The sequence below is a fragment of the Bombus vosnesenskii genome, unplaced genomic scaffold (genome assembly GCF_011952255.1).
Source record: "Bombus vosnesenskii isolate JDL3184/JDL3185 unplaced genomic scaffold, Bvos_JDL3184-5_v1.1 scf7180000013265, whole genome shotgun sequence".
NCBI lineage: Eukaryota > Metazoa > Arthropoda > Insecta > Hymenoptera > Apidae > Bombus > Bombus vosnesenskii.
The window spans coordinates 5,711,264-5,730,775 of record NW_022882925.1 but is presented as its reverse complement, the minus strand read 5'-3'; the positions used below and the strand labels follow the sequence as shown (position 1 = coordinate 5,730,775).

Below are 19,512 nucleotides of genomic sequence, written 5' to 3'. Positions count from 1 at the left end.
CTCGTTATTGTGATGCATTATCGAAACATTGATTCTACTAATTTATTACGACTATTATACGGAAAAGAGGCTAATTTTGTAAACTATTAAACAAATAAAACGTCCATAAACTAATTTTAACAATATCTTCAAGTTTCGTATTAACCTCTAAACTACGGCAGTCTCATGTCATAAAATGGATAAAATATAACAAATGCCTACAAAAGAATTTCTCAAGTTGGTTTTTCATTTGCTGCACGATTCTAAAGCAGTGCCGTGAAAAACAGAACACGTCATTTCCGGAATTCAAAATGGAACCTTTTTAATATGAAGTGCATATTGTATAAAATAAATGAGAAAAATAATAGAGAAGGCAATTTGAAGTATTTATAAAAAAAAATAGTTTCATATTACAAAGAGAGATATTTATTCGATGTGCGGTTATGTTTCGCTGTGACAAAGTTGAACAAGTATGAGCTTGGGTATGGGTTTTGATTAGCGTAGTGACGTGAAGTTTTCAACGTTTGCTGTTTGTGCATTGTGTGCTCGCCGCCAGTCGAGCTGACCACTGTGAAGTGCGCATCGTTAGTACCTAGTTGTGTGTACATATAAATGGCGGCTGACGAAAAATGGTACTTCACGAAAGAACAGCTAATAAATACGCCGAGCAGAAGATGCGGCATCGACGCAGATAAGGAACTGAGCTACAGGCAGCAGGCAGCAAATTTTATTCAGGATATGGGACAGCGGCTTGTGGTGTATCCTTTTAACGAATGCATGTTTAGTTGCGTGTTTCTCAACTTCCCTTTCCCCCTATCCCCATTGTCGTTTTACGTTTCCTTTATTCTTTCTATCAATTCAAAATCACCCCCAAACTATCATATACGATTATGAATGGATCCTCTTTACACATTTATCTTTTAATACTTGAAATTTCGGTATTCACGTAAAATTCCTATCTTGTTGTAAACATGAGTGACGTGCGAAAGAAGAGGTCACGCGTCATGATTACGATTCTCCATATTGAACTTTACTACGTTACCTTTGGTATACACTGAATTTCGAAATATTTGTGCTATTCGGTATATTCATATTGATAATAGAATAATGCTAGTCAATAAACGTGCTTATTAGAATCTTAGTATTCAAAAGGAGGGCAGAGAATAGGGTCATGGAAAGGTAGCATTGTTTGCCAAGCTATGTTTGACAGTAGTACCAACCAGAATTACAATTTCTGCTTATATTTTTTACGCAGGTATATTATTTATTATATTTTTCATTTATATATGTATGTACATATATGTATATAAATGCATACATGTATATATATATATGTGTGTGCTTAAGATCGGATCGGGATTGGAGGTGGTTCATCAATGCTACACTATAATGCATTGTCGATGTTTCATTATATCAGTACAAAAAGTAATAGAAGTAATTGACAAAGGTTACAAAGAGAGGACAATAAAAATTTTGTACAAGTAGTATTCTCTATTCTCAAAATCATGCTGTACGAAAACAATTAACTGTGAACATTGCAAATAGATCAGACGTTGTTTTGCTTGCATAAAAAGTAATATAGTAAATTTAACATGTACTAACTTATTAACTAGCTATGAAATTTATACTAGTTTTGCATTAAACTTGTACTAATAATACTAGATATTTAATAATATCCTCTATTTCAGGAATATTTTAGCTATATTTTCCCAATGTAGTATGTAGAAATTCTATTTCTATTTCCTATAATATTTTTATGTTTCAGATTTATATTTATAAAGATCATAAACATATTAATTATCTTTCCAATTGTGAGAACTTCAGCATAGTCTTCATATTATTTGAAATTAGAGGTTTACAAATGTGGAACTCTTTTAAAGACAGTCATATTAGTAAATTGTAGTTTTACTTTTCTGTAGTGCATGTATAATAATACTTATTGTAGGCAAAATACATTAATGATGTCTAATATATAGTGTAATATTTGTTTTTCATATTATTCTATATTTTTTGTATTGTAACTTGTTCTGAATTCTTCATTTGTATATTTTCCTTTTAGTAAAATAACAAATAATTAAGATATGAAAATTAATAATATGATAGAAAGCATAAATGAAGAAGATCTTAACATAAGTAAAATACAGATGAAAATCAAGAATATGCATCAAAATTATGTGATTTATTTGACCAAGTTTTTCATATTAATGTAATATAGAGATTAAATAAAATTTTTTACGTATAATCTGTTGTGCCCCCCATTTTTTAATCTTACCATATAATTTAATAATTTAAAAATAATCATTAAGAACTGTGTTTCAATTATGTTTATTGTTTTAGTAATTTTTATTTATATTTATTATTATGGGAAGTTGATATTTTTTAGATATTAAAAAATTATATAAATATGTGGCTAGTATTCCAATGAAAAATATTTAATGTAATATATTATTTTTTATTATTTTATTTGTTTACATATTCCTAAATAATTTAAATATTTTTGTAATTACTTGAAATAATTATATAACAATATCTTTATAATAAGATACAAAAGAAGTCAGAAAATATTTTTTTTATAATGGATTGTAATAACAAAGGTTGTTGTCCATGATTTATATTGTATAGCACAAATATTTCTGAAATTTGTACAATATATATATAATTTTAGTAAATTTAATAAATAATTGATTATAAATATTATGTACATGTTAATAATACATTATTTATTTAATATTTTCCTTAATTAGATAAATATAGGTCACAATTATGTATCAACACAGCAATAGTGTATATGCACAGATTTTATGTATTTCACTCGCTGTCACATTTCCACAGGAATGCAATTGCAGCAGCAGCACTATTTTTAGCAGCAAAAGTAGAAGAACAACCGCGCAAGTTAGAACATGTTATCAAAATGGCACACATGTGTCTCCACAGAGATCAGCCCCCACCTGACGTCAGATCTGAGGTAAAATAAAAGAGATTAATATCAATAGTAACATGTATATAGTTAATGATGAATTTAATCATTGCAACGTATTTTGATTTATAGCAATACCTTGAGCAAGCTCAAGATCTGGTGTTCAACGAAAATGTTCTACTACAAACATTGGGGTTTGATGTCGCCATTGATCATCCCCACACACATGTTGTTAGATGTTGTCAACTGGTTAAAGGTACGTATGTTATGTTTAAAAAGGATTGTATAATATTAATTTACTACATTTACATTTTTCCTATATTTTTTGTGAAGATATTGATTCTGTAATGATAAACTATAACGATAAACTATGAAATCTTACAACTTTAGATATTGTTTATAAAATATTTTAGTTAAATGTTTGCATTCTTTTTTTTGCAGCGAGCAAGGACTTAGCCCAGACTTCGTACTTCATGGCATCTAACAGGTGGCTACACATTATTTCCTAGTATCACTTACTCTTAGCAGTCTTCTGGTCAAATAGATGCCAGCTGGAGTATATTTCCAAGCTATATTGTCAGGCAATAGCCACTGGCGCAACATTCTGACCTATATCTTTCTTAGAAAGCAAAGTAAACGTGGAATAAAATTGTATAAATATCTTTGATAAATAATACAATTCTTTGCTTCAAAAGGAACGTTTTTGAATGAATGAATTTGAAATATTGCATCAAAGCATGAAAATGAAACAGAAATTTAGTATAGAAAAGTTTACTTTGATTTCATTTACTTTTTTCTTCAGTTCTAATGTGAATGTTTAAATGTCAACAGTAACTTTTGGGGAGGAATGTTGCGTTGCAGTCGCGGTAATGTCTGATTCTAAAGAGAACGTATGCCAAAGCGAAACGAAGTTTATTTCGTAAACTAAGTTCACGATGAGGATTGCTTAATTGAAGGTAAATGAAATATTCTTAAGGACTGATCGTTTTCTCTTACATTACGGTATATACTGTCCAGCTTTTATTTTTATATTTACATACACTTATTTTTAAGCAGTAGATGCACAAAATAAATTAAGCGTGAGTGAAATGAATGTGGAATTAATGTAATGACGAGTGAATGTCCAAAAACATTTAATGATAAAAGAAGGATAATTAGCTATACCAATAAATTATATTTTACAATAGTAATCAAATAGTAAAATTATGGTACGGGCATAGTCTTACTATAATCCATTCAAATATTATTTAATCAATAATATTTGAACAGATTGTAATTACGACTAAATAATCAATGTAAATTAAGCCTTAATCTATCTCTGTTGTTACAAAGAAATCATTTTTGAAGATTTATACATTTTTCTTTACTAAGAAATAATTTTTAGCGTAAGTTTATAAGATATTTTATTTCCTGAAATAATGCATTCTCAAACAAAAAAATATATAGCTTAACATATCTCTCTATCATGGGATTATGTTGGGGCAAACTTCGGTAAATTTGTTACGATACAACAGAGTGTTGTAGGGCTTATGTTTATTATTACTATGTAGAAAAATATCGCATATTGCTTTAGCTAATAACATTTGTGCGTAAATTTTTGTGTAGCTCATCGCGAAAAAGTATCACATTCACATATGCTGTTTTTTTAACTGTTTTGGAAACGTACTCTTTGGAATTAAATTCCGTTTACGGAAAATATAATTGGAAATATTGTTAATTATTTTCAACGAATCGTAAAAATTCGTCTTGGTTTTATCCCGATATTACCCATGTTTAGTGGAACTAGTACTTTGATTTTATAGTACAGTTCTTTTTATGCCGTGGGTTATATTTCGTCTTCACTGTTCATTGTTCATAAGAGAAATTTATAAGATAATCTTTTCTTTCCAGTTTGCATTTAACAACCATGTGTCTGCAGTACAAGCCAACGGTAGTTGCCTGCTTTTGCATTCATCTTGCATGTAAATGGTCTAATTGGGAGGTAAGCATTATTACTATGATTTAGGTAAAGTATTTGGCTGTAAATACTTGGCTATAAATTATAACATAATGATTATTTGCTTACAGATACCACAAAGTACGGAAGGGAAGCACTGGTTTTGGTACGTCGACAGAAGTGTGACATCTGAACTATTACAAGAGCTTACAGCAGAATTCCTCCATATATTTGATAAGTGCCCATCAAGATTGAAAAGAAAAATAATGAGCATATCCGCTAATCAAAGTCCAAGCATTAATCATCCCAGTTTACCGAACTCACCCTTTGTAAGTATTTTTATTAAATATATCATATCATAATATCATATTAAATACTACAAAAGAATTGTTATCCTACATTAAAGTTAATATAATAACTTTAATTTATTAGATAATTTTACTCAATGTTTTGTGTAGGATGCGGAACCACGCAAGGTACAATCTCCTGCGACGACGGCCGATGGTGGACCTACATTCCACACAAATCGACCTCATCAAGCGGAGAAACAAGAAGAAAAGAAACAGAACGCTCCCGCACCTGCGAGACCTCCTGTAGATTATCGGGAATATCGAGAAAAGAAAGAACGCGAGCGTTTGGAAAGAGAAAAGGCATCAGTTCCAGCATCAGTTGCGCCAAGTCATGCATCGGATATTAATAAGCACCATTCTCATCACCACAAACCTGTATCTAGTACAAATGTGCTGAACAAACATCCGTTGCCTCTTGGACAGAAGACACTCCATCATAATCATCATCATAGACCAGATATAAAAGTTGGACAACCGGTGCCCCAGAGGCACTCGAGTAGTACTCAAGCTAGGGAACCAAATCGTGATCCCAATAGACAGAGGTTACAAAGAGAATACAGTTCGAACACTGGTATAAGTAGCAGTAGTTGTAGTAGTGGTAGTGCTCTCCATTCTCACAGTCATGTCGTATCAAAGGAACAAACTTTGGATAATTCTATAACCGATTCCATTACTCACAGATCGGATGTTGGATCATTACAAGAGCCAACGCCTCATGGGAATATACAGGAGAAACTTAGTAATAATAATCATAGTCTGCACAGATTAAGTGGAGTAGAAAGTAAACATCAGGGTCATGATAAAAGAATGTATGATCCAAGGCATAAACCAGTAGAACATAGAAAAGATAGTGAACAAAAGCCATATAAATATCCAGATCCAAGTAGAATCGATCGACAAAGAAAGTCTGATACGTTGGAGCAAAGGTGTGAAGAGGTTAGAAAGCTCATTGAGAAGTCAATACCTCCACCTAAACCGACGCTTGACGTACCATATAGTTCAAATACACAAAAGCCGTCGTCACACCATATAAAATACAATCAGTCAGAAAAGTTACAAGGTAGTTCTGGTGCAGTGCCGACCGATGTGAAACTTAGTACTAGCCAGAGTTCATTTTCACAAGAAAAGTCTCCGAGTAACTCCGTTTCATTGCTTAGTCAAAAATCATTATCTTCGAAGACAATATCCAGTCAACATACAGCTCATGGTGTATCACAAATATTAAAGGACACGATTAAAAATAGTAATTCTCAGTCGTCGAGTTTATCCTCGTTGAATAATCTTGACGACCCAAAAACTGAAAAACGACCGCGGCATGATGACACAGACAAAAGTTCGTCCGATATCCAACAGAATGTGTTACAAACCCCTCCTGGTAAGCCAAAATCGCTATTCAGTCCAGAGAAAGTACCAACGCCTCGGGAATCTCATTCACAGAGGCTTAAGACTAAACAAAAGACGCCGCCTTCGGCTGCAAAAGTTCCTAAACAAGAACGCGTACCAGACACATCGATAGGCTTTAATTTAGTATCACCTTTCGCAAGCCCACCAGGTTTGCAACAGCAAGAAACGCAATCGGTTAAACGATCGGCTAACGATGTTTCTGCAACGTCCCATAAAAGGCATCGCACGTGTAGTACTAGCGAAAGTGGACAGCAAGTGAAAGTAAAAATGGACGATACGACGTCCAGTTTCGAGGCAGTTAAGATGCTCGGTAGAGTACCGGAACTGATACAACCTATTAGAGATAATCCATCGGCGAATGGTAGAGCCACTCAAATTGCGAATGATATGAAACCACCGGAGCTCATTAAACCTTTTGATTCAGAGCCAACGATATCACGTTTTAGCACAATACCTACACAGCCACAGATATCATCAAATCAACAGGGTTTGACGAATGGACTGGATACTAATTTAGTGAAGCAAGAGCCTCAAGAATTCCAAATTAAAAAGGAAACCTATAAAACAGATATACCAATAAAGGCTGAACATCAGATTAAAGGAGAATATTTATCTCCAATGAAATCTGCTCAAAGTATAAGTGCTCTGCTTCAGGAACCTTTAGCACCCATGCCATCGTTATTACAAAATATGCAACAATTTAGTCAAATACCACCACAACAGCAAGTTCATCAGGAACAATTTCAACAACAGCAGTTGCAACAGCAGCAACAGCAACTTCAACATGAACAACCACCACAACCTCAACATCAACCATCGATATCTCATTCGATGTTGCTCGCACAGCAGGAACCCGTTCAAAGTCAGTGTCTGCCTCTATCATCGGTTACCGAACCAATGATAGCTTCGACCGTAGATATAAGTGCTCTGTCTGGCCCCGTACAAACAAATACAGAATCCATTCTCTCTGTACCAACATCGACGACCATAACCGTCGCACCGCCTGTAGAAGAGAAGAGATCGGAGCATCACAAGAGTGAAAAGAAGAAAAAGAAGGAGAAGCATAAACACAAAGATAAGGAGAAGAGTAAAGAAAAGCACAAACACAAGCATAAAGACAAGGATAAAGAAAAGCATCGAGACAAGGACAAAGAAAAAGGAGAAGAAACTGTGCCTGCAGTACCTATCAAAATCACAATTCCTAAAGACAAATTGAATCTGAGCACAGAACCGACAGGAAGCACCGGTGCGAATACAGTGCCAACTGACAAAAACAAGTCGCCTCAGAATACTAGTATCAAAATTATTATTCCTAAGGAACGACTGAAGAGTACGGACAATGTATCTAGTTCACCGGGTCAGTCCGTAGTTCAGGCTCCGCTGAAGATTAAAATCCGAACGGATGGAATCTCGAGGAGTTCCGGCGCGCCCTCAACGACGGGCAGTTCGAGCAGCATCGTTCCAGAGTTCACGAACGAAAGTCGGAAGCGCGATCGTTCTGAAATGAAGGAGAGTCCAACGACTAGTGTTCCGCCAACGAAGAAGCAATCGCAGGTGTCCTCGGTGGGTTACGGGCAACACCGACTAGGCGAACGGCAGAACGGCAGACACTATAGTTCAGGCAACAATAACAAGGTACGTGGAGGCGGTAGAGGCGGCCGCCAGTATATCGGGCGTGGTCCACCACCAGCAGGATCGGCGGGACATTACAGTGCTCCCGGCCAGCGCGACGGCTACTATCAGCAAGACACCTACAATAGTAACAATGCCCGTAATCCGCACCATCCTCATCCATCCTCAGCTCGTGGTGATCCAGGTTACTCGAGGGCTGGCCACGTAAATCAGACCCAACCAGATTCTTATTTTTTTGCTAATTACCCGCCACCCTCGATGTTCAACCCTGCCGGGTACATTTACGATCCTGTCATGTACTATTCACAATATCAGCAACAGTACCCGATGTATCCGGCGGGTAATGTCATTATAACACCAGACGGTGCTATCGATACGTCTGTACCGCCACCATCCTTACCACCGAATATGCGACAAAATCAAAGCATGATCCCAGTTCCGTCTACTCGGCAGGAACCCAAGACACCACCACCGTTACCGAGCGGGCCACCCCCCAGTTCCTCACCACCACCACCTCCACCACCGGAATAACATTCGTATAGAAATCCTGTCTTGTAGTGGACTTAAGAGGTAGCTTCCAAAGTAGCGGTAGTAACTGCAGCCACTTCTTGCTCCATTTTCTTTTATATCAAATGATTGACGGACTGGGAATCGTGGTAGTATAAGTTCAAATTTTGAAAATTTAGATTTAGTCATAGGCGCTTCAACTCCGAAAAGCATTATCCTATCACGCATCATAAAAATTCCATAATTCATTAAGTCTTTTTATATTAATAAACACAGAACGATATTTTATGAAAAATACTAGTGGACTGATTTATATCACTACGATTCTCAGTCCTCCAATTGTCTTCTTTCTATTCATTATGTTAGTTAGTTGATTTTTTAAATACGTTTAATTTGATATACTCAACATTCATTGAATATTCCATTGATTATGTATCATCATTGAATATCTTTGTGTAAGTGACATAGAATATCAATTGAAGTATCTTTGTAAGAAAGATAGAATAATATCGTAAGTCATAAAAAGGTTTTGAAAGAAAAAATAATGAATGTTATTTGTTTTATAAGAGAAGGCAGTTTGGAGTTTTAGGGGCTGAATAATAGGATGGAAAACGAGAAAAAGAAGTGGCTGGAGATTCCCGTAGAATGAATTTTCGATCTTGAAGGAATACACTTTCACCTTGCCTCTATCCTCTCTGCTCCCTTCCAGTTTGTGAATGGTAGAAGTAGTAGCATGTCAAACGATCTCTATTCCTCTAGTGTTAAAATTTATCATTTCGATCTTTCAACCTTTGTACCTGTAGCGCAGCTCCTTAGAGTAGTTAAATGAGTGTAAGCCTTCATTGAAGAGTAAAAACGAAAAGTTAAAAGTCTTGTGAGGTCCATGCGACCTAGGGAGGATGAAGTAACTGCATCAAGAAGACGACGATGTTGCGAATTGACGTGCTATATGTAAAAAGGAAGTGAAAATATCGGGTCATTTTATTTTACTCAAGAACACTGAAGAAGTTCTTCAATTACTTTTTTGTCAAATCAATTAAGAATTATTTGATTATAAGATATTTTCAAGGTAGGTCCTTGAATCTAAGAAAAAAGGATAACATTTCACGACAATCATTTTTTTTTATTGTATATATTCTAAATTATATATAGTAATTATATATGGAAGATGTAATTCTCAGAACTATTAGTAATTTTTTGTTTCACGTTAAAATGTCTTCTTTGTCGAAAAAAGAAGGTAGAGACATGGGGAAAAAGAAAACGTAGGTGCACTATAGTATTTAGGTCAGCAACCTAGTTGATAGTATGATACACATAGTTGAAGAGCTTACGAGTAGAGTAGTTCAATATTGTCGAAAAGATTGTCGTGAATATTAATGTACGAAACACTGCCAGATCAGAATTTAGAAAATAACTATATTTTGCGCTAATGGTCAAATGTCGATAGATAGAGAATGCTCAAAAAAATCTAGAAAAAGGGAGAGTAACTTCTTTCAGCCTTATTTATTTTTCTTATCATATTAACTATAATCAATTAGTATATTTTTTGCGAAGCTACTCGATCGAATAAACTTCGAGGTGGTTGAAAAAAACAATTCCTTTCTAGCAAAGAATTTCGGAGAAAGGGTGGTGTGCAGAGTGTTGCGTTCATATAAAATCAAACTTTTGCATAAACGGGTAATATGGCTAGAACAACTTACGAGGTTACTTAAAAACTATAAAGAATTTAATAAATTACGAATAAAAATAAAAAAAAATTACAAAGAAGAAATACGAAAAGGAAAAAAGAATTAATGTATAATCGTATGCAGTGAAGTGATTGAGAGTGATTAGAAAAACATAAATGTATTATTAATACGAATTTAAAAGTGTATGTATTTGTTAAGGTACATATAATTTTGTTGAAACTAACATGTGTATTACATCGTCGTTGTTTTTATACGCGGATAAAATAATATTAACAAAGATTCTTTCCGACTAACCCTTTGCAGTCCGATTTATCTTTTTGTCGTTTCGTGTCAGCCGAAGCTAATATTTGCTAAGCTTTCTGTGCGATACTTTCAATACTATCCCTTTCTTATTCTAGCATTGAACTCTCCATCGAACATTTTATATGTATATGATTTAAAACATATCTAGAAGAACGAATACAATGCTCCACGATATTGTAATTATTATAGCACATTTATTGTTGGATTATCGTAGGATTCGAAAGGAACGCAAAGGGTTATTATCGCGTTGTTCTGCGTGCAATAGGAAGTTGCATTTCTATTAGTATGAAAAGAAAAATAATTCTATAATTACGAAAGTTGGAACACAGCTCAAAAAAGATGCAACTTCTGTATATGACTGTCGTTTGTTAATGTGCGGCATAGAGTGTTGAGCAATTGTGAAATATAATTACGATTATAATAGATGCGATATGAAGTAATGGACTTCGTAGAATTTGCTCTCATTGTTAGTACAGGATAATTATAGATTTGTTAATATCGCGATTTTTTTTTTTTTTCATTTATCTCTCGTATACGAATTAGAATACGCGGCCATCATTGAAGTCTGGTCAGAAAATCGCGATTGACAATTTGGTTAAGGTTTGATTTAGACGAGTTGTGCATTATTATTGATATTTTGCTGAGAAGGGCTGCTATTCGACAACTTTTATATTGTTGATGATGGAGTGTTGATTAGATCGTAATATTGCTATTTGAAATGTCATTTCTAAAGCTAGAAAGTTTTCTCACAATTTTTAAACAAATTCGGACGCTATATTGTCTATGTTCTTTAGAATCATTTCTTAATCTATATTTATCTTTGATGCAGATTGTAGAATCAGTTTTTTGTAGATTACAGAAAATTAAATTCTGCTCGAGGAATTTTACAATTTCTATATCTTTGACTCATTTTTGCATATAGGACGACTTCTTAATTTTGATCATGTTACATGTTACCTATTCTGTCGAATTACTCAGCGTTACTGACACAAAATCACAATTCATCTATATCGAACCTTAAAAAATCAGAACAACGATGTAACGATGATTCTTTAACCGCGCGTAGTTTCCTATTAAAAACCAATGAGCACATCCTCACATCACATCAATGGTATTTTCAATCAGATATTCACGAATGTATAAAGAGAGCCTTTTTACTAACGTTTATAGAGTTGAGAGGATGGCATGCTTATGAGGGTTAACGAGATGGAAACATGCGACGGGATAAAGATATTATTTAGATTTCAGTTTTTTAGATGTCGATGAAGAGACGATCAGATTTGTTCATATTAAGTTCTCTGAATCTGAGGAGAGAATTCTTTCTTCAGCGTTTAAGCATAACAAAATAGTCCATCTATTTGTGTGACTACTTAAGAACTTTCCTACCTAAGATTTTATTTTTTACATTCTCTTGTACAATGATTTCGGCTTTGATCACTGAGCGTCTTTAAGTGTATATGTAGATTGTTTTTATATTTATTTGTAATAATCGTGGGCGCGCGTAGACCTTTTTTCTCATTTTTTCTCTCCCACTCAATTCTTAACGATATATCGCATGTTAGACAATATATATGTATATTATATGTATATATAATATATATATTATATATGTATATTATATATGTGTATAATGTATATCATATATGTATATTACATATATGTATAGAATAAAGAATATATATATATTATATATGTATATATGTAAGCAACAAATTAAATATAGAATGGATATTATCTCAGGAACGTATAAGAAAAGAACGAGAGATAGCGTGATTAATATATTTAAAAATGATATATATATTATCTATTAAGAATGCGTTTGTATTTACATAAAATATGCACACGCGACACACGTGTTTCGTGCAGCCATTGTGACAAACAAAAATTTATAGGCCTGCTAAGCGTTGTGGCACCAATCGATGCCTTTGTTGTTATTGTTATAATTATTGTCACAATTAGGACCTAGTATTTTGAATTTAGATCATTATATGTGTACTGTGTGATTGCTATGATCGTTGCCTCTTTCTGGACTTCTCAGTGCAAAATTCTGTAGTTTGTTTTATATCTTACTTCTTTAGCGAGACCAGAATGCCTTATATTTAAAAAACAAAAGAAAAAGAATGTTTAGTTGTAGTTTATAAGAGACGAAAATAATTAAAAAAAAAAGAAACCGTGAAGTTTTTTTCTTAGCGAGTAAATATTCCGCGTGTAAATCGAATGACTTATGTATAAAGAGATGAAGACAGTGTATAGAAATTTGCACAAGAGAAGAAATTATTTTTCAAAGGCACGTGTATACTTTTAAATTTTGTCGTGGGTCTTTCGTAGAATATGTTACGAACAAATATCGCGAATGAATTGATCGAATCAGTACGAATCACTGAATTTTGTTAGGTCGTGTTGTAATACGATATATATATAATTTAATTTAGGGGGAAAAATATAAATAAAGAAGAAAAAGAAAAAAGAAGACAAGAAACATTCAGGAAGAATGTGCGCGAAGTTTTCGATTTTATTATACTTTAAATACTGATATTATATGTAAATGTTTTATTTTCCAAAATTTTCTCCTTCAATTATTATTAATCGTAATTAACGCATGAATTTCACCGTGCAATTTAGTGCTTTATCGGTAACGACTATGATTGTACGAATATTAAATATATTTCTACTTTGATTATGAAAAATTAGTGTCTTATTTGAACAATCACATCGATGCTTTGTTCTTCCTGAATATGTTTTAAAGCATCAAATGGAAAGAACAAGAACCTTTTAGACCTAGCCTTTAATCCAACGATAATAAATGTAATCCAAAACAACACAAAAAAAGGAAAAAAAAGAGTGTGGCGCAGAATTCGCAGGATCTATATGTGTTGTCTACACAAAAGAACTGAAAGAATCGAAAAAGAAAAAATAGATCACTAGTAAGAAACTGCGAGAAAGTCAAAGGGATCGGCCTACGTAAAAAATTGTGCAATTGTACGAGCCGTATAAAGACAAAATAATTGCTAAGGTAAATTATATAGGTTTTGTACTCTCCGATAGTAAGAAGTTGAAAGAGAATTATCTATATATATATTAATATAATAGTAATAACGATATATGAGCCCACGTATGTGATCAGCGATCGACACGTGTGATATAAAATTTATGAACTATTCAACTCATAGAAGAGGAACACCAGATGTGTAAAATTTTGCGAACACTGCATCGATACTGTACACAATGTATATCTTTATCACTTGTCGCGTACGTTTCCTGCCATATTCTTATTATAACAGAATTGGATGTATATTTTAATATAGAATCTTGCGATACTACATTTTTAATTATACGCTTAAAAATTTTGGGGACTTCATTCATTAAAAATTACACATACCCACGTTATTATTTTTGTAAAATATACCACTCATTCGATGTTACCTGCCTACATATTTATATATATACATACATGTGGATATTCACGAGTAGAATTGAAATTTCCGTATTTGGATTGTCCACAGCTATCGATTTGTCAAAAAGAAACACGCAGGTGCTTATACACACGTATATATAACATTTTAATTTTATAGAAAAAGAAGGATAATATTATATATAATTTTATAAAATTAGACTGTTCAAGCCCACACGTCGCGGATAATTACGTATTATTACGACAGGAATCGTACGTGTCATGTGTTCGACCAAGAAAAGAAATAATCATCGAAAATAAACGTTCTGTGGAAACGAAAAGTACCTTAGTGATTATTTTGTCTCTTTCTTAACACACCATATAAAAAAAGATATTAATATATGTACACATATACTGTGATACATGATGCTGTGCATGTATATACGTGCATATATGAATATATCTTGGATATAATAATTGCACACCATATATCGCCGCATCTTCTTTGTGTACTAACATTACATCACAGCTATCAGTATGTAATACGATTATTATCATGCGTAAAAGTTCATTTTTGTACGCTATCATACGTGGAAATTAATAGTATTTCTAGTATATAAGAGACACGGCAAAAATATCTCGATACACAAAACATGTTATTTGATTTTTATCTCACTTGGTGGAGGGTACTTGTAATGTTTGCCTACACATTATCCTCGAAACGTCGATGCTATTGTTATCGTTGTTTATATTTAAGTGTATTGTGTGTGCGTGTAATTTTGCATGAGCATGCACGCGATAGCTAGCTTTTTGTGCTGTACGCATGTATTCAGTTCTTCTTTTCTTTTCTTTCGAGAATTATGCTTTAATTTACATTTCATTTAATTCTCACAGATAGCAAGTTAAATTTGGGAGGGGAATGATAAAATTAGGTGCCATCTATTAGCAATACTATGACGTTTACTTGACTTTATTCCACTTCTTTATTTGGTCTTTTTGAATATACATAATATTCATCCGCATTCCGTATAGAAGCTTTAATATCATTCGTTCATGAAGTCACTCGATGTTTCTCGATTTAATTCTCAGTTAGTCGCGTCCATAAAATTGGAATTCATTTGCGTCTTTTTTTAAAAACAGTAATTATGATTCATAATTATTTTAACTGAATACCTGTAACTCATTCATATAGCTATACGAACACTTATCACGTGTCTGAAACATGCATCGAGGAATACGTGTTTATTCACTAATTCCTAAATTATGCGTCGCAACGAAAAATGGAATTGCAATCGATACCGTTTAATCAGCATATCTTATTAATATTAATTTCTTTTAATTCAATTTCTATGATAGGCTGATGCAAATTAGCGTATTCCTCATCTGTTTTTTTTATAATCGACAAGAAAAGAAGGAAAGATAACGGAAAGAAATTTCAGCGTTTAATGATCAAATAAGGAGTAAACCAACAACATCAAATAATTCTGAAACATTCTACCAAGGAAATAGAGAATTTACTTGATTTTATTTCGACGAAACTGGATAAATATCGATCAATTTATTATTAGTTTTTTAAAACAATTTCTTTTGAGGATTGGAGTACCACAGTTCTCTTTGTATTTTCAGGAGAAACACACGTCTAGCCATCACAAAAGTTCCAGCAAGCTGTCACAGTCTCAGCAGTCTCACACGTCGTAGTATCCGGACATCAGTAGAAGAGGATGTCGGTAAAAGTCTCTTCAGGAAGTGCTCCGAAGTAACCTGATTGATATCCATCCTGAAAGGGGAAAATTCACCTCGTTTTGCTTCTTCGTCCTTGAAACTGCGTTGAGATTCCAAAGCAATGCAGCTTTCATCGTCGTCCTCGTTTCTCACAGTCGTCCCAGATGATCAAGAGGAGAATAGATGTTCGTTAGCTGTCTGCTTCATCCGTTGCAGCATTCTATCCAAAGTTTACGATAAGAAGGGAATAATTCTTATAACAGTTCTTCATATATGGCTGCATCGAAGATGAGAATTCACAAAAAGACGCAAGCTTGACGCCTTAACGTTAACCAAAGTTTAACGTAAATCGATCAGCGATTTATGCTTTCGACTAGAGAAAAGAACGAAAAACGCAAAAGAAAGGAAAATAATTAATCTTACTCAGGTCAAATTAAATACGCAGTAAGTTAAGGAGAAAGGGAATTTCACTTCGTCCTTGATCATTGGATTACGCGATTTTCATTTTACTTGCGATCTGTACAACATCGCTTTTTATTCTTTCCTTTTCCCCCCTTCTTTTTTATACTATCTTGTAGAAATATAAGACGAATTCTTTTAATTTTCTATGTGCAAATAATCGAAAGAATACGTCTTATGGTAACATAGCCCTCAGGATCGATCTCAGATTTCCGATTTTTTATAACAAATATCGTACCGATATTTTGCATCTATCTTACGAAAACGAGTAATATATCGTTCACGATATTTAAATTTAATCGTCTTCATTTTTTCATGGTAACATATATCGTTCATTGGAACTAATGAATAATACATTTTGAATCATGAGCCTATACAATGTAAGTCGAACTTGTGATTTCGTTTCGAGGGCTAAATAATACCTTTTTCCAACTTTCCATTTGTTACTCCATTCAACTGCCATGTTTTTATTTGCATCGAAGAACGCGAGACAATGCATCGTAAATTTCACAACTATCAAATTAATCGTCGATCGATTCGTTAGACAGGGAGAGACGTGATTAAACAGATTTGAAGCTCGAATGAGTCGAATATAGAATAATCTTTGTACGTTTTACATTTTAGGTAACAAGTTTTTCTTTGCTGTTCAGTGAATTCCGGATCACGAATGCTTTGTGCGACGTTCTTATCGATGTTGCGAAAGAACTTTATTATTCAATAGTACACTTTCATTGTCATTGTTTCAGTTGATCATTTCAGTTTTGTTACGTTCACGATGCATTTAACAAAGTTTCGTTTCTTACCGCATCTTCATACTATTTTTTTCTTTCTTTTCCTTGAATCAATCAAGATCTTAGAGTAAATGTTCCGTTTCAATGATCAAAACGTAGAACGCCGTAGTTCCATAGATGTTAATGGTACAAATTGTACATACTTTTAGTATCCCACCTCCATCGATTGTTCTTCAAAGATGAATTTTCTACAGGTTCGAATGTCCCTAAGAAACGAATCGTTTGTGCGAAGCGGTGAGCATGCACACTGAAAGAAAAACTTGGTCCATGTCCAATGATATTTATTCGTGCCGTTTTGTTATGTACATAGCCGAAAAAACCGCATAATATAGTAAGTAATTCGAATTATACTATCGCCACTTAGCATAAAGGACTATAGATAAACGATTAATATTATTGTCAGACTGTAAATAAAATTATTTTGTATGCCAAAATAAACCAAATGAATGACTCGACACACTACGGTTATACAATCGCGTTACACCACACAATGTAAGAAATATTAAAATGAAAAAAATACAGAGTAATGGTACAAGTTGCAGTACGCGCAATGGTAATACACGAAAGATTCCATTAATTATCTTCACTCGTTCAAAAGATAAAGGAACCATGCGTATATTTAGCGAACACACAGTTAATACTCGACTCTATTCTCTGTAGGTATTATTTTTTAAGAGAAACCGATAATAGAATTATATTATCAAATATATTTGCGAACGGCCGTGCGTACTGTATCGATTTAAAAAAAAAAGAAAAATGTTATCACTGATTTTCACGCGTATTTCATACCCGAGCATTTGTTGCGTTATCTTAAAAACGAGCAGCTATAGTAATAATAATATTAATATCAATTAACATTTAAATAATGGTAATTATAATAATACGACACATTGATAATTGTAAACAATAAGAACGCAAAACGGTGATCCACCTCTGTCGTTTGTGAATTTTTGAAACAATTCACGCATAGCCATTTCTTCATCGTTCTTCTTTTATTGTGCATATCGAAGATTGCACTCCGAGTTCGAAAACGTGTACGGAGAAAAACATGTATTTATTGACTATAAATGATAAGCCGATCAGATGTAAACTTAGATTCGTGAATCGTATTTCAACTATTGTCAAATATGCCTTTGACACGTTTGTTCAACGAAACAAAAGAGAGAGAGAAAAAACAAAATTGTATGTTAGCAATAAATGTTCCAAGACGATTTTCGGCGCGATAAAATATCATCCGCTTCGTCGTTCGTCGAATAATATTGTAAGAATATTTTTCATTCTTATTACACGATAGGTAAGAATGACGAGCCTATTTTATCGTGTCGACTTTAATCCATAGCCGAGAGTAATTCAAAGTTCTACTTATAGAGTATTACAATTATACACAGTTTAAGTATATGTTATTGCCTCACAAAGAGAGCGTTCGCACCGAGAGCATTTTCTTCTCATTTGTAGCATGTTTCTCTTTCTAATCCTTAAGAGAAGAATAGATGAAATTTTTAGTATTCTCTTGGCTATGTGGTACAAAGACGACGTTTATTGCTAATTGTTTCCAGTTCAGCGAATAACGCGTAATAATTGTAACGCAACTGTTTCGCTATTTACCAAGATTGAATTACAGAGCGAAACAGAGAACGAGTGAGAAAGAAAAAGAAAACAATTGATCATGTAGAATTTCGAATGAAATAACGTCGGAACGCACGGCATTGTTTTATCGACTAAATAATTTGTTTGTCGATCGAATTTTTTCGGAGAGCGAAACGGGCTCGTTTGAAAATTATTAGACTAAATTTAGCTATAAATCCTCGATTAGGACGAAAACTACTATGTTTCTTTAGAGAACAGGTTACTTCCGTTTCTTTCTTCGAAGAAGAAAAGTAAATAAAATGGAAAGGAACATATTATACGAGTTCGATCGACGTAAAAGATGGAGAATTTTTTTAAAAGGACGAACGGGAGATAACCGAAGAATAAAATACCGTGTCCGCGATGTAAATAAATTTATTCTTAAGGACTTGAACAGAAGCGACGATTCGTGGAGAGTGTATACTTATTATTATTATTATTATTATTATTATTATCATCGTTTGCAAGACGTGCATTTGTATTTCACGCGCATGCCGAGGAGCTTGCGTATCGTGGATACACGCTCGATCCGAGAGTCTTTAGTCGTGAGAAAGTTCCTTCTTAAAATTATAAATAATTTCACATTTAAAAAAGGAGCCAAAAAAAGAAAACCGAATTAGAGAATTATAAACAGCTGATTTCATAATAGGACACATATTAACATTATTTGATATACCTTCCTTTTCAAATGAATTCACCCTTTCATTATGGTGGGTGTTTATATTTTTTCAAATTACGAGTGCAATTATTATTTCATACTAAGAAGTACTCATATATGTTGGACAAATATATATATGTGTGCATATA

At 33.5% G+C, this 19,512-nt stretch overlaps 1 protein-coding gene and 1 long non-coding RNA gene across 4 annotated transcripts; one reads left to right on the top strand and one right to left on the bottom strand.

Moving 5' to 3' along the window:
* The first annotated feature begins 418 nt into the window (after positions 1–418).
* On the top strand, positions 419–19,298 carry LOC117243405 (cyclin-T-like). 3 transcript variants are annotated; one of them, XM_033510862.1, is made up of 8 exons: positions 424–737; positions 2,734–2,944; positions 3,029–3,152; positions 3,338–3,383; positions 4,787–4,877; positions 4,964–5,161; positions 5,291–8,221; positions 15,734–19,298. In XM_033510862.1, exons 1-8 carry the CDS (start codon positions 592–594, stop codon positions 15,803–15,805), a joined length of 3,819 nt encoding a protein of 1,272 aa, XP_033366753.1. In that variant the 5' UTR covers positions 424–591; the 3' UTR covers positions 15,806–19,298. The 3 variants fall into 3 exon arrangements, with proteins under 3 accessions (XP_033366750.1, XP_033366753.1, XP_033366751.1); XM_033510859.1 differs by lacking the exon at positions 15,734–19,298 and having other exon boundaries at positions 419–737; positions 5,291–14,241; XM_033510860.1 differs by lacking the exons at positions 424–737; positions 2,734–2,944; positions 3,029–3,152; positions 3,338–3,383; positions 15,734–19,298 and adding an exon at positions 3,390–3,852 and having other exon boundaries at positions 5,291–14,241.
* On the bottom strand, positions 15,587–17,367 carry LOC117243408. Its single transcript, XR_004495458.1, has 2 exons — positions 17,223–17,367; positions 15,587–16,049 (listed from the first exon to the last, which is right to left on the bottom strand). It is a non-coding gene; the product is annotated as an uncharacterized LOC117243408 (long non-coding RNA).
* Positions 19,299–19,512: the final 214 nt, after the last annotated feature.